This window comes from Lissotriton vulgaris, chromosome 2_1 (assembly GCF_964263255.1).
Source record: "Lissotriton vulgaris chromosome 2_1, aLisVul1.2, whole genome shotgun sequence".
Classification (NCBI taxonomy): Eukaryota; Metazoa; Chordata; class Amphibia; order Caudata; family Salamandridae; genus Lissotriton; species Lissotriton vulgaris.
The window spans coordinates 338,758,432-338,774,789 of record NC_141687.1 but is presented as its reverse complement, the minus strand read 5'-3'; the positions used below and the strand labels follow the sequence as shown (position 1 = coordinate 338,774,789).

Below are 16,358 nucleotides of genomic sequence, written 5' to 3'. Positions count from 1 at the left end.
GCATCTGAGATAGATTTGCCAACATGTATTTATTTATTAAATAAGTTTTATATAGCGCTGGCTAGACCTGGAGGTATCAGAGCGCTTTACATAAGGTGCCACAGAAATTATATAATTACTTCAGTTACACGTTACATCAGTTACTAGAAACACATTTCAAGAGTGTAGAAGACGAAATAAATGGAGTTTGGAAGGGTAAGGTGGTGGGGTAAAGGGGAAGGAGTTAGATAGAAAGGAGAGACGAAGGAGGGTCTGCCCAAAGTCCGGCTGGGTAGGTGACGACCGGGAGGGGGGGGGGGTTTAGTTCACAGTCCATCTCCTCTATTGCTATCAGGTAGCTCCACCGGGCACCAGCCAAACAGCTAGGTCTCAACGGGAAACAATTTAAGAGCAAAAGCAGAGGTGGGGAAGAAACTAGACAAATGTCATAAGTCCGGCTGAGTAGGTGACGGCCATGGCGGTGTGCCGGGGCCAATTTCCCCTATAGCTGTCGGTGCAGCTCCGCCGGGAATCGGCCATGTATGTGTTTCTGGTTCCACCAGAATAGAGAGAGGAACATGAGGTGATCCAAAGTCAAGACTCGAGTCGAGACTCAAGACATGTACAAATCTGACTTGAGGACATTTTATATGAGTGTTACTGCATGCTTGTGTATAGATTTATATGTGTAAATCTGATGATTTGTGCTCCAAAATTCAATTTAGGTGTTGAAATGACTTTGAGAAACCCACCCTTGGGCTCATCACTGAAAATCAGGACCTATGTGTGCCATCTAAAAAAAAGAAGTCGGAAATGTACTCAAATATATTAATGCCTATATTTGAGTAGATTTCTGACATTTTTCTTTAATTTATAGTGCTTCAAAGTACTGCTCTTTCCTAATCGTTCGTATGAAACATACGTTTGCTTGTATAAATGTACACACTGAATCTGTGTGTATGCTTAAATACATTTCAGTAGTGGTTTAGAAACAGATAAAAAAACAAATGCTAATGGAGAAATTCCTTGCCTCCCCTTCCCAATCTGGATACTGATATACTCCTGCCTTGACAGTACATTTCTGACCATGTTCCAAGTAGCGATGGGCTATAAATAATTGTGAGTAGTCCCAAACATACGTGAGATTGTGGGTATTTATGAACTCCGTGGGGCTTGATCGACATGAAGCATCCACCCCATGAAGCAGATATACTTACAATCTTTTGTAATTATAAATATATGTTTGCGCACCCCAAACGTAGATTCACACTTAGGAAACTGACGATGTGTACATGCGCAGATGACAAGTTCGGGCCAGGCCAGAATTCCATGTAAGAAACGTAGGAAATACAGTATGTTACGGATCTGGTTTTAGCTCTAGCTCTAAAGCCGGAAAGCTCACATTATGCGACATAGAGCACACCAAAAGTCACAGTTCACTTTCAGATATGCATTTTTCCTTTAGAATTATTGTTGCATCCCCCGTTTTAGTCTTTCTCTATCAAGGAATCAACTGGACAAATTACTGTTCTTGTTTTTAAGTCGAGCCTACTAGTCAGCACATGCACTGTCTGTTGCAAGACATATTCCGGGCTTACCCAGAGTGTAAAGGGGCTTGGAGTCCGCCCATGTCTTCCCATTGGTTCGCATTCCTGTCACTCTCATTTGCTTGCTTCTTATTCGATAGCTTACCTTGGGCAACTTGTGTCAGGTCCCAATCCAGGAACATTGCCAATTTAATTGTGTCCTACCACTGTTCAATTTTAGGGACCTGCTTTTTTTAGGTCTCGCCTAGGCAGCGTGCAAGTGCTGCTCTAGGAGATGACCTTTAGAAATTGGTCAGCTCTTTTTAAGCACTCGTGCTTGTGCTGGCATCCATCTTGGGGGAGCGAGCAGCAGCGCGCGCGCTTATTGAAAACAGATGGTCCGCGTGCTGCTGCTCGCTCCCGCAAGGTAGATGCCAGCACAAGCACGAGTGTTTGAGTATTTCGAAAAAATTGTCTGCTCTCACTTGTGCCATTGAATGTCTGTCTTTGGAACTTTCTTCCTTTTAGAACAAGGCGTTTTCAGTGAATTGATCCCACACTGTTTCTGCCAAAGCTCTGTCTTACGATAAGGTGGAGACTGCACAGCTTCAACATGGACGCGCTATAGTTTTAAACACTTTGGACTAGATGTAGGTAAATAGGATTTACCGATTCTAAAATACCGAATTTTACTGATTCGGTATTTTAGAATCGGTAAATCCTATGTAGGTAATATTTCGGTAAAAATTACCGAATCGTTAAGATTCGGTAATTACCGAATCGGTAATTACTGATTCGGTAAAGTAGGGAAAGAGTCAAGGGTGGCAGGGTGGCACTTTGACACCCTGTTGCACCCCTGAATAGTGCTTGTGTGCATATGTGGCACACATACATGCCCTAAGGGCATGTATGTCTGTCACATGGCACAGGTGTAAATGCACAGATTTGCATTTACAACTAATAGTTGGTGGTAAATAACGAATCCTGTAAGCACAGAAGCACTCTATAACCCCTTCGATGCGGATGACAAAGCCAGCTCGTCATGGGCGTTACCTGCGCTGCGCGCATGACGAGCTGGCTTTGTCACGAACGCCGCGATTTTCAAATTTCAGTGCGCAGCGGGAAAACCCGCTAGCGCGCATGCGGTTAAAGTGCATCCTACATCTCATTTACTGATTCGGTAAATACCGAATCGGTAAATGATGATTCGGTAAATACCGAATCGGTAAATACTGATTTGTTATTTACCGAATCGGTAAATATACCACCTACATAGAAAAAGCCTATTACCGATCGGTAACGCCAATTTCGGACGTTACCGACCGGTAATAGCCTTCCTACATCTGGCCCTTAAACTCATACGGTGTGTTTTCATATCACTGCATTTAAAAGCCCCGGTATAATCTTGAGCCCTCACACGGCTGCTGTTTTTATTGAATAGGTCCCACGCCATTTCTGCCTTAGCTCTCACTTACTGTAAGTTAAAGATCGCACAGCTTCAACATGGCAGCGCTATATTTTTAAACACTTTATGGGAGATCCACCCAGTCCATCCTTATCAACAGAACAACCCTGTGTCTGGGACTGTGTGTCTGTTCATCGCTATCGGCAGGCTGCCTGCTACGTAGAGGGTCTGTTGCTGCTCGTCTCTATCAGCAGATCTAGAGCTTCAGCGTTTACACACCCTCCTCCATGCCCCGCACTCATCAGCCTCCACTTCTGTCAAGAGCAGCCTTAAGTGTGTGTCAGCAGGTACCTCCGGGCTCTGCCCTGCCCATGAGCCCTGCTCCTTACACGCTTCTTTGTCTTCAATACATGTCTGTGTTTTATTTCACCTAGGTGGTGTTATCTCTTGCAGCGCCAAAAAACCCTGGGTAGCCAAACGCTCTATACTAATATTATAATATAACAACATAACCTCCCTTAGAACCCTCTGAAGCCTCTCTTGTTAGTCCTTCCCATCCATCTCCCAACTCCCTTACTAAGATCTCTCTGCATACCAGACCGTCGGTTCTTCTTGTGCCACCCAGAGGCATGTTTTCCCCTCCACCTCTTCTCGCGCCTTGGTGTGTCCGTCTATCAACTGTTAACCCGCCCCGCCCCTGCCCCCTCCATACCTCTCCCTGCTGTTACAGGCCACTTGTTGGTCTCACTTAGGGTCCTCATCTTTCAAAATCAAGGCTCAGATCAGTACAAATGTCAGGGGTGGACACGGGTGAGTCCCATCCATTAATTTTAAAAAAGGGACCCTGTTCCTTTGGAGGCTGAAGGAAGCAAAGCCGTCACCTCGTGACCTGACACTGCAGCTGCTTGAATTTTCAAACACTGCCAGTGTGTATAATCTGTACTCGAGGTGTTTTTACAGCCCCCTTCATACAGGCAGCAGGCCATTTATTTGTGAGAGAAACTCATTGGGGCGTTATCTTTGAATCTCTTTTCTGAGAAGAAACAGGCAACGTCACACCATTATTTGTTGTACCGTCACTTCCTGTGAAGTCATTCTGGATTGCGTATGCTAATTAGTCCCTCCACTATTTTTGTTAGGGCTATGGCCCTGGATGAGAGCTATTTTATGAAAAGGTCTAAAACACTGTTAAGGACATTGATAATGAAGATAATAATAATACCGGGCCAAGGGCTCCGAGCGAGGGCAGGAGTGGTTCAGCCGTGCACCTGCAGCCCTTACAGACATCGGGCAGGGATGACTGTTAAGAGGGCCGTGCTCCCGGACTCAGGCAGCTGGAAGCATAGCCAATAGGTCTTGCCTTCGAGACCTTTATAAGTATTTAGTTATGCAGCACAATATCCTTGGGGCAACAACTTCAACTCTTGCATGGCTAAACACTTATAAGGTTCCAAAGGCGAGACCTATTGGCTATGCCAATGCTAGTTTTTAATCTTAAGCACTCCATGAGAGTTCATATGTTTTTCAGCTGTCATTCCTAGTGTGCTTCTCTTATCTCCTTCTTGCTATTGTTTCACTCTCACACCTGTGTGCTACTTCTGTACCTGCTCTACGTTGCTCTCTCGCCCATTGCTTCTCCTCCCCATCCCCTGTTTTGCATTTCCCACCTGTGTCCTCCTATTTCACCTGTTGCCTCTCCTACCCACATCGTGGTTCTCCTTATTGGTTGTTTGCCCTTGTGCTTCTTCCCTGCAGCTCCACGTTGCTCACATGCACTTTGCTTCTCCTCCCACTCCTCTTCCATGTTGCTTTCTGAACCCACGCCCTCCTTCTTTCTCACATGTTGCATTTCCTTCCTATCCTGCCTTTCATGTTGCTTCCTCCCACCCATGTGTATGCACTGTGTAATACACCAGAAGATAAGCTTAGCTTGACAACTAAAAAGCATTGACCAACATATAATGTAGCTGTAATGCATTCTACTATAACAAATGCACCAAATGTACCTATGTTTGTATAAGACCCAAGAATCTTAAAAAACCCAATAAAGTGTGTTGTATTTATTTTTGCTTCCTCCCATCCCCTATCGTGTTGTCCTCCCCACTCCACCCCACCATGTTGATCCCCTCACCCCACAGTGTTGCCCCCACCAACCGTAATGTCCCCTGTGAGTAGTTGGCCTGGTATATGCTGTCCTCTAGTTATAGTGGACACCTTACACCAGTCCAAACGACCCTTATTAATGATTACGTTAAAGACAACCTTTATTGAAAGCTATCCTAGTAGTAGCTATGGAGAGCAAACTGCAGGCTAAGTCTCAAAGGAATGTAAAGCAGCTTGGTTTACCAGATTATACCCTCCTGAATGACCAAATGAAAAGAGAACCACACAAGGTGTATATAAAATATATGCATGTATTACTAAAACACTCTCTACTAACCTCTTTATGAGATTAGAGACCAAGGCACACAATAATACAGTAATAGAACAACAGTAAATAGCACAATACACAGTGTGCTCCAGGGTGAGACCGAACCATATACTAAGAAAGTGGTATAACAACCACGACTTGACTAGACACAGTGCCTAGAACACATAGAATCATCGCTGGGACCCCAAGGAACCACCCAAGTAGAGAAAAAAATTTAATGAGCAAATAGGCACGAAAACAACTAACATCTGGTGTAGGGACCTGAAGATATGATTTTTCAAAAATGTTAATGTTTCTAGTGCCAGAAAGCACAAAGCGCCAACCATGATTATCTGGTCTTGCTAGACTAACAAAGACAAAAGTTAACGCTGACCACGATGGAGTGCGAGTTGGATGCACAGGCCAGGTTAGTCCTGGTGGAAAGTTTACCTCCTGACTTAGTTATTTTTCTGGAAAAAGTTCTAATCAACAAGGTTGTCGGCAGGTCGACTGCCAGATATATCCTAAATAGGACTCATCAGCAGCCGGCTGAAGCACAGGACCTCAGTGGGAGCCTCAGCTCCAGTGGGAAGTTTGAGGCTCTCAATTTCAAAGACAGGAAAACTCTGAGTGGGCAAAGTCAAGATTCAGGAAGATGTCATTCTCGTCTGATTGCTGCTTGGTGTTGGTCCTGGTGTAGTCCTCTATGTTCAAACTTCGAAACTTTTCTGAAAGTTAGACTCCTTTCACCAGGACAAACCAGCAAGTTTACTCCAACCAGCAGTTTGCCGTTGGTGGCGGTCTGGTGGTAGCACCCTGGTTCTTTTACAGAAAGTTTAGGAAAAGTATATGAGGACCTTTTGGGCATCACTTGGGGGTTAGGACTCAGCCTTCCAGAAGCCACCAGCAGGGTCCAGGGCAAACAGAGTTGGAACTGGTCGGCTGGGTTCAGCAGAGATTTGGGCTTCTTGCAGCTTTTGTGTTCCTGGAGCTAAACGGGAGGCTAGCCAACTAGTCCCTGGAGTCCACTCTTCTGTCCTGGGCACAAGTGGGGAACAGGTCCAGCAGTTGGAGTTTCCCTTCACAGGTTCAACAGCAGGTGCAGTCCTTCTTCTGTCTTCCACTGGTTCAGGTGTGTTTAAAGAAGGTAGCCAGGGTGACCCTTTTATGGCTGGTACTAGCCTGCAGGTGAGGGGAAACTCCCTGGCCAAAGGTTCCCAGTGGCAACACTGTCCAGTTTGGCATCATTTCTTGGGGTTTGGACCTAATCAATCACACATTGCCCTACTCTGCCATAATCCAACATGACAGAAACTTGCTTCCCCAGGTCAGAGCTCTGGGCACACCCTTGAAGTGTGTCTAGGGAAATGAGACTTCCAGTGTAAACCAGTTCTGGAACAGGTTTTCTCCCCTAGGGAATTGGGGCCAATCTTGCTACCTGGGGAGTGGCTGTGGCAGGGCTAAGTGTGCGTTATATTGGCCTGTGACAGAGATGCCCCTTTGAAGCTTGTGCAGTCAGTGAGCAAATCCCCCAGGTCATCATGTGAGGCAGAGTTCACACCTCCTCTCAGCCAAGGTCCTTTTGTTCCCTTCTCCTGGAAACCATTCACACCTCCCAACAGGGTGCCAGTTAGGGATTAACTCTGAAAAGGCAGGAAAATACTAACTTTCTAATAAAGTATTTTCAAAGTAGTAATTCAAAATACGACTTTACTGTCGCATTGAATTTTAAATTGCTAATACTTTGAGTCCTTGAACCATGGATCTAGCTATTCCCAAATTAAGTTATGCATTATACAATGTTATAATGTAACCCAGTGCGTTTCGATGGGAGAGTCAGCCTTGCCACATTGAAACACGACTTTGGCGCCTGAAGACATGCTTCACATTGTCATTTTCGTGGTGGAACATTGAGTGCTGCAGCCCACTAGTGACATTTAACTTACAGGCCCTGGGTACACAAGAGTACCATATGCTAGGGACTTATATGTAGGTTAAAGATGCCAATCCAACATGTTTTTATGGGTAAGAGCACACACAGAGTGCTGGACGGCACGCCCCAGCATTCTGAGTCCATACACCAGCAATAAAATGCATGTCAAAAGGGCATTCCATACAGTATGCCAATGTTGTGTAGCCTTATGCGCCAAATAATACTAAAGTTCCTAACTAGAAGTAAGATTTTACACAGGGCCCTCCCCATACCCCCTCCCCCCCCCCCCCCCCAGCGCCTTGAGACCCCCACAGGTGAGTAGCGCGCTTCACAAATCCCTAATTGATTGATTGGTTTCCTACCCTAACTCCAAAGCACAGACCATATACTACATCTGCAAACTCTGATCACCAAACCTGTAAAGAATATATCCAAGGAGACGATATCTGCATGCTTTATTGACTTCTTAGAAGCATTTAATTAAATCTGGATAACATACAAAATAAAAACTCATGCCTCCATAAGCTGTTATGCAAACCGGGGAAGTCAAACAGGACTTGTGTGACTACCCCCACCCCTGTGCAGTCTTAATGTTAATGATTTGGCAGAACCGCTAGAGAAGGCCCAAGCTCGGACATAAAATATCATTTTTATTACCTACATACCTCAATAGCATCAGAAAAGTTACCATGTTCATGCTTCATTGCGTGCAAGAGTACTGCAAAACATGGGTTGTGCAGGTAAACCTAAAACAGACCGAGATTGTCATCTTCCAGATAACAATTGAAGAACAAGTACAATGTACAAAACTTACACAGTGGTGCTGAGATAGATCGCAACATAGATTACCCTTAACTAAAGCCTAGAGTAATTGTATTCCTTAGGTTTAACCTTCTAACAGAAAAAGTTTAAGAAAAATCACTAAGTTCTTCATATCTTATCGACAAATGACTAACATACTTCAGTCAATCGACTAGTAACTAATGCTAAAAAAAAAATTGGGGTCATAATTCTTTTTATTGCAATTTTGCACATCTTTTATACAGTACATGTAAGACGTGAGAACCATTAATGCATCATGGGATGCTATTTTCAGAAACAGTTTCATACATTGTGGCAATGGTCCCGGTCCGCATATTACTTTCAGTTGTAACTTTTAACAAAACAAAAAATCTCTCCCTCCCTAGGAAGAACATTAAAAAAGAAAATTATTTTAAAATTAAAATCGTGACTGGGCAAGGTACTCAGTCAGAACTTCTGAGGCTAGGTAATGTCTACAAGTGTACGCATTTGGGGGTTGGGGGGAGCATTGCAGTTGGGAGTGGCCTCAGTGTGTTTCAGTTGTCGTGGGAGAGACCAGTTAGAATTGGAAGAGTTGTAGAGCCTGTGTTCTTGAAGGGCACGCCAGCAGCGGTAGACCCTTCGAAAGGTAGCTGGCTAGAGACCTCCAAATGTATCTAAAATCTTTTAATCGTGTTATCTCTGCATTCTTATGTTCGGGTGTTACGGTTGGTGCCTTACAGCAACAAAAGAGTATGTAGAAGGGACTGATATCCCACAAAGACAAATGAGCATTGAAACACTGAATCGGCAGTTCCGCACAGTTTTTTGCACAGAAACCGTCCCAAGTCCCTGGTGCAGAACAGAACTGGCGGGATTACTCCTTTTCTGATATCCGGAAATTAATCTGTAAATACTAGTGCCATGTCGACTCTACCAGAAGACTATAAGATTAAATGGCCAATCATCCAAATTAATTGGTGGATCAGTATCCAACGGAATTCTGACATTGAAAATCTTGGAAGGAGGCAGGTTTACTCATCAAATTAGAACAGGCCCTAAGGAACAGAAAGCAAGCAGAGCTGTTAGAACGATTTACTTTCTATAGGTTCCCTTCCTCTAGCTCTTCAAATGGAAAACTGTTGAGGGGCAAAGGGTGGAAGTAGGGGTCAATCATGCGATGCCCAGGGGGGTCACATGGTGTATGATACTACTTCCATTATCCATAACGTTTTAGTGAATTGATGTTCATGGCTTGTAAACTGTCAAACCCACTTTGAGAAAACAGTGCACGTCAGAAAAATTCTGATGCAAGCAGTATGGCACCAATGCATGCTTTCTTTTACGTGGATTTCACTTCCCTCTGAGGCACCCTTCCTCTCCTTTTTAGGTCTCGCGACCTATCAATGCGCATGCGCATTGAGCGGAGCGAGAATTCAAGTGCTCAAAATAATCGTGAAACCAAGGGTTTTGTTCGTGCGTTTTCTTTGAGTTCACGTGAATCACGTGACCAAACAAGCACGTGCATCAGCCTCCCTCCCTCCCTCCCTCCTAATTGCATTTTTTTCACGGCCGCCACCGCATCAAAGGGCTTCTCCCTTTGATGTGGTGGCGGCTTCTCCTCCCCTAATTATTCATGGCTGGTTTCTCTTTCAGCGCCTCCACTCTTTCCCAGGCTTGTAAAATGACCGGATTCCCCACCCTGTGCTGTTCAACCTGCATTGCGTGAACGTCAGTCTATGATTCAGTCTTTGCTGTGTTAACCATCATTTGTGCAGCACACATTTATTTTCCTGTGTGTTACCCTTTGTTCACGATCTCCCTCCAAAAATGTTATAATAATCAGCTGTCACAGTTTCCGTCCTTACAGGATGTAATTTCAAGCGAAAGAGGTTAGACTAGTTAGCACAAACAATGTAATCTGTGCTCAGAGACCCGCAGTCTGCAAATATTTGCAGTCACGCTCACATGCTGGCTCCTCTGCTACCTGAGGTTTGAAGCACCGAGTGGAATGCATTTTATGGAAAATATTCAGACTGTTTTCTCAGAATTCTTGGATGGTGGTTATTTTAAGCCAAGGTTTTCAGTTTCTTGAGCTTAAATTACATTTCTTGAAAACACTTCGAGACAGATGTGAGAATCCTCACATTCCAGTTTGCGTGATGAGTCAAACATTCCACGAGGTTCAATAACCAGTACCTTCTTTTAAGAGATGGAGAAAGTTTACAATTTCTTGTTTTACTCGTTGTTCAGCTCTCCCGTTTGCTCGTCAGCTGCCCAGCTTCATCCTTCTGAGCTCTCGTTTACACGTCGCACTTCTTCAGCCCAAAGATATGGCACGCATTAGTCATAATGAATCCGCAATGCAGACCAGGTCTCTTGCAAAACTTGAAGCAACCACAAATGATATTCCCTCTCTCCCTTGAAATCTGCCTTCCACCCCGACATTTTTTTTATTCATCTGCCGCTGGACGTTTTTATTGTGCTCAAATTCTTATGTTACCCAGGCATATGAATAAAGCCGAACACCACAGAAGTGCTAGCAGCTGCAAATTCTCGGAATGTCTGTCAGGGCCACAGACTGGAGAGATGTGCCCGGCCACATTTGTGCTGGATAAAAATTGCGTAATATCGCATGCCACAACACCTCATTCTTTAGGTGTGAGAAACCGAGTCACAGAGCTCTTGGTGTCAGGCCTGTCGGTGATTGCAAATACACACACGCAGACAACCACACACACAACAACCACACACACAACCACTCCACACACACAACCACACCCGCACACACAACCACACCCATACACAACCACACACTCAACCACAAAACCACAACCACACACACAACCACAAAACCACAAACACGCACACACAACAACACACACACAACCACACCGTCAGTGCACACTTTCACCAGGCACAGACACCATCAGTCGTCCGTGCACGCTTTCACCGGGCACAAACCCCACCAGCCGTCAGTGCACGCTTTCACCAGGCACACACACACCACCAGCCGTCAGTGCACGCTTTCACCAGGCACACACACACCACCAGCCGTCATTGCATGCTTTCACCAGGCACACAGACACCTCCAGCCATCAGTGCATGCTTTCACCAGGCACACACACCACCAGTCGACAGTTCACACTTCCACCAGGTACACACACCACCAGCCGGCAGTGCACACTTCCACCAGGCACACACACCACCAGCCATCTGTGCACACATCAATTGTTAACGCATCCACAAATAACTATTGTAGCAATCGCAGTATGGCGCTCTTTACTTTTAAACATATTCATCTAAAGCGCAGCATGCCACCATTGCTACAAAAATAAATACACATTTTATTGGCCTACAATAATAGACTTTTGTTGCAATTGGTGTTGCAATATTTAACAATGCCAATAGCTCAAACTTAATGCGAGACCTATTGCATTGCAAATGGTTGTTTAATAAGTCCTCTAATTGGTTATGCTCTTGAGGGGGGTACCCTGCATCCTTATTCCTGTGATGCCCTCTCCTGTCCATTTTATCTTTTTTAACTGATGTCTGTGTCTGCCCTGTATCGAAGGTCCATTCACCACATTGGCTTGTGCTTTACAGACTAAACTGGAGATGCAGAAGGCGTTGGAGCAAGATGCCACCGTGTACGAGTACGACAGTGTTTATGATGATATACAAAAGAAAAAAGAGGAGACCAACACTGCCCAGATGATGGCTGGTAAAGAGAAAAAGGTACTCCACCCTCCACTTTTTAGAACTTTTTAGCTGCAGAAAGTGAGACATGTCTTGCAGGAGATGCTTCAGATCAGGATGAGAGCACTTGGGCATCGGTTTAAGTGACATCCCATACAGAAAGAGAATTACTGTAAGTAAAGGTGAATTCTGTGATAGCCAGGAGGGACGTATGACACAACCACGCATGCCATTACAACACAAGTCATTACTATTCTTATACTTATACCACGCATACCATTACAACAACAAAAATATATATGTATGTATGTATATATCAAGATTCCAACCACTGTGTAGATTAGGGATCCTTGGTACTGATGAATTGCCACAAGATCAATAGTGACTTATTTTGACAAGAAACATATTGAAGGACTGAGCTATCTAAGATCATTGTCTCTTCTGATAGCCAACCCCATTTTAATTAGACAAGTGGACTCGCGTATTAAACTCCCTTGTGGGCCACTTAGTCTATTGTAATATGCACTTTTTCCATACACACACGATTTACATCAATCTACAACAACAGCCCCACACATCACATATGGCATAAAGTTTAAAATATCTCTGGCAAAGAGCCTCATTGCAGGTGCCCGTCGCATTACAGCGCCGGCCAACATGGATCATGCCATATGATGAAGCATAACACCCTTCTGGGTGTGTGAGGGCTCTTGCTCCTGAGTAATCATACTCCCCTGGCTGATACCTCAGTTTATAACCAGCCTTATATTTTGTATCTTCATCTTTCTATTAAAGGAACTGCATACCCTTGTTGTGATGTTGAATTCTGTGATAGCCAGGGGTGACGTATGATGCAATCACGCATACCTTTACCACACATCCATTACCATGCATATGCCTTTACCAAGCATGCCTTTCCCACGTAAGTCATTACTACACTTATGTCTTTATCACTCACCCCTTAACAACAACAGAAAATGAATACATATATATCTATTACCTTACTGACCCCAACCCCAAAACTTAACCAACCCTCAACCGTAAAAGTACCCTTGCCATCCAAATACCCTTACCCATCCTAAAAATACTCTTGCCACCCAAATACCTTTACCCATCCTAAACCCTAAAAATTCATTTGCCATTCAATTACCCTTACCCACCCGAAAAATACCCTTACCCACCCTAAACCCTAAAAAAACCCTTAGCTCCCAAATACCCTCACCCTCCCCAAACCCTAAAAATACCCTTTACACCTAAATACCCTTACTCACCCTAAACCCTAAAAATACCCTTGCTACCCAAATACCCTCACCTACAGTGAACCCTAAAAATATCCTTGCCACCCAAATATCCTCACCCACCCTAAACTCTGGAAATGCCCTTGCCACCTTAATACGCTCACCCAGCCTAAATCCTAAAAATACCCTTTGTACCCAAATACCCTCCCCCATCGTAAACCCTAAAAATACCCTTGCCACCCAAACACCCTTACCCATCCTAAACCCTAAAAATACCCTTACCGCCCAAATACCCTCACCCACCAGGAACCGTAAAAACACCCTTACTGCCCAATATTCCTACCCACCCATAAATCCTAAAAATACCCTTACTCCCAATACCCTTATCCACCCCTAAACGCTAAAAACACCTGTACCACCCTATACCTTTCCCACCCTAAACCCTTAAAAAACCTTTACCCTAATTCATATATATTTTATATATATACATAAAATAAAGCTGATTAATTTACCTGCAATATACTTATGTTTTCGATGTAAAGGCATGTGTGGTAAAGGCATATGCTTGGTAATGGATGCTTGATAAAGGTATTGCATGGTAATGACCGCGTTGTAAAGGTTGTTTCCCAACCAGAGGTGCTGCTGGTTAGGATAGACCCTCATGCGCACATGTACTGGAGGACCAAGACCTGAAACAGGCAAGTCTTGCAGCTGATGAGACGTGAGGTGTATTCACCCTCCAGCTTGCATGGCTCCTTTCCTATCGTAGGCGGGTGCAGTACTATTAATGAACATTAGCAGATGCGTTAGTAGGTTCTGATACTAGAATGACAATGGGTGCTGTAGGTCAAGTGAAAAGTGCATTGAGTGTGTTTGTGTGGGTCCAACCCCCTAATAGGAGACCATACTGTAGAAGAGGATAAACACACCCTAGGAAAGAAATGTGGAGTCCATTTCTGGTATTGCAGTAATGTTACTAGTCAAGAATAAAATGCACTGGGAGAAACGTGGGTGTTATAGTCCTGGTAAAGGCAGGGTGCAGCAGATAATGAACAAGGCTCCCAAGTATTAGCTGTTTGCACCCATTCATAGGACGGTGTGCACTGCAGGGCTGAGTTGAGGTGAATTGGTCGAGCTGTGTATTCATGTAACGTTACGCTGGCACAGTCTCAAGGGGGCATTCCGTCATTTGCATGTTCCACATGTAAATGACAAAACACTTGGCTCTGTGCCTGTGCCATAAAACATATGCAAATTACAAAAAACAATTTGATGGACAGAATGTAGATCAATGTCTTACATTCACCCCAGTACAAGGATCTGGGCCTAAATCCATCGTTTTTTTGCACTCCACAGCACCCTGGGTCAGATAAAGGCTTTATGCAAATCAGCTCTGACCCTGTGCCCCATGGGAACAGTCCAGTCCGAACTACAACAGCCATATCTTTCCTAGACCGGAATCAAGCATCCGAGGACCGGACCGGTTTCGAGGTAACACCTCTCATCAGCCCGGCTAGCTTGACTCCAGTGGTGTGGAGGCTCTGGGACCCACGTCTGAGCTACCCCAGTACACTCGGGGAGAAAATTACAAAAAACAATTTGATGGACAGATTGTTGTTTTTTGTAATTTTCTCCCTGAGTGTACTGGGGTAGCTCAGACGTGGGTCCCAGAGCCTCCACACCACTGGAGTCAAGCTAGCCGGGCTGATGAGAGGTGTTACCTCGAAACCGGTCCGGTCCTAGGATGCTTGATTCCGGTCTGGGAAAGATATGGCTGTTGTAGTTCGGACTGGACTGTTCCCATGGGGCACAGGGTCAGAGCTGATTTGCATAAAGCATTATCTGACCCAGGGTGGTGTGGAGTGCAAAAAACGATGGATTTAGGCCCAGATCCTTGTACTGGGGTGAATGTAAGGCATTGATCTACATTCTGTCCATCAAATTGTTTTTTGTAATTTTCTCCCTGAGTGTACTGGGGTAGCTCAGACGTGGGTCCCAGAGCCTCCACACCACTGGAGTCAAGCTAGCCGGGCTGATGAGAGGTGTTACCTCGAAACCGGTCCGGTCCTCGGATGCTTGATTCCGGTCTGGGAAAGATATGGCTGTTGTAGTTCGGACTGGACTGTTCCCATGGGGCACAGGGTCAGAGCTGATTTGCATAAAGCCATTATCTGACCCAGGGTGGTGTGGAGTGCAAAAAACAATGGATTTAGGCCCAGATCCTTGTACTGGGGTGAATGTAAGGCATTGATCTACATTCTGTCCATCAAATTGTTTTTTGTAATTTTCTCCCTGAGTGTACTGGGGTAGCTCAGACGTGGGTCCCAGAGCCTCCACACCACTGGAGTCAAGCTAGCCGGGCTGATGAGAGGTGTTACCTCGAAACCGGTCCGGTCCTCGGATGCTTGATTCCGGTCTGGGAAAGATATGGCTGTTGTAGTTCGGACTGGACTGTTCCCATGGGGCACAGGGGCAGAGCTGATTTGCATAAAGCCATTATCTGACCCAGGGTGGTGTGGAGTGCAAAAAACAATGGATTTAGGCCCAGATCCTTGTACTGGGGTGAATGTAAGGCATTGATCTGCATTCTGTCCATCAAATAGTTTTTTGTAGTTTTTTTTTTTTTGTTTTTTGTTTTTTTTTTATAAAACATATGCAGCCACAGAGGCAAAGGAGCTGTCAGGGGCTCATTGATTCTATGTCAGGACCGGAGGCTTCAGATTATGCTTTTTCCCTTCTTTGCTGTTTATTAACAAACCAATCAGCAGCCAAAAAAGCATCAATAAAAGCCTTATACCTCAGAACAAAGATATAAAGGCTATCATAACTTTAGAAAAATTCAGAATAAACTATAATTCCCATGGTCAGCAGCAGAACAGTCTGCACTATAGTCCTTCATTAGTGTCCATGGCATCTAGATAGGACGTCCCTCCTATGACCACTTCCTCTTTCTTCGCTGCTTAGCAGCCAGTTAAGTGGTTTTTGTCTTTCTCCTCACTGGGTTTCTACTTTGTGGGGTATTTTAAATGATTTGGGTATTGAAAGCTTGTACGCTTTAAGGGGTTATTGTTTTGCTTTTCAGAGCCCCTTTAGGTCGCGGGAGCATTCGCTGCTCTTCACGCGACTTTCCATGTGTTTAGCTGCCGCCTCCGACCGCTAGGGGGAGCCAGTGCGTCTCGTTCGCCTCAGCGCGGCTGTCTCGTCAGGGAGACCGCGCTGAGGTGAACGAATCGACGGAGCCGCCCAGCTGCCTCACCGTGACGCTCAGCTCGTCTGAGTCTGTACGGCCACAGATTTAATCCTTAAATACGCCCTGCTGAGGTTCTGTACAGCGGCTTTGCCGCGTTGCCGCCTACGGGCGTTTCTGCTATTTGGGCACCTTGTTTTC

At 44.9% G+C, this 16,358-nt stretch overlaps 1 protein-coding gene across 2 annotated transcripts in view; it reads left to right on the top strand.

The window, feature by feature from the left end:
• NSRP1 (nuclear speckle splicing regulatory protein 1) overlaps positions 1-16,358 on the top strand; it is a 331,135-nt gene that overhangs the window by 292,756 nt on the left and 22,021 nt on the right. For both annotated transcript variants that reach the window (XM_086955088.1, XM_086955087.1), the window contains one exon: positions 11,640-11,771. In XM_086955088.1, coding sequence (XP_086811214.1) covers positions 11,640-11,771 — 132 coding nt within the window. The remainder of the gene's footprint in view (positions 1-11,639; positions 11,772-16,358) is intronic.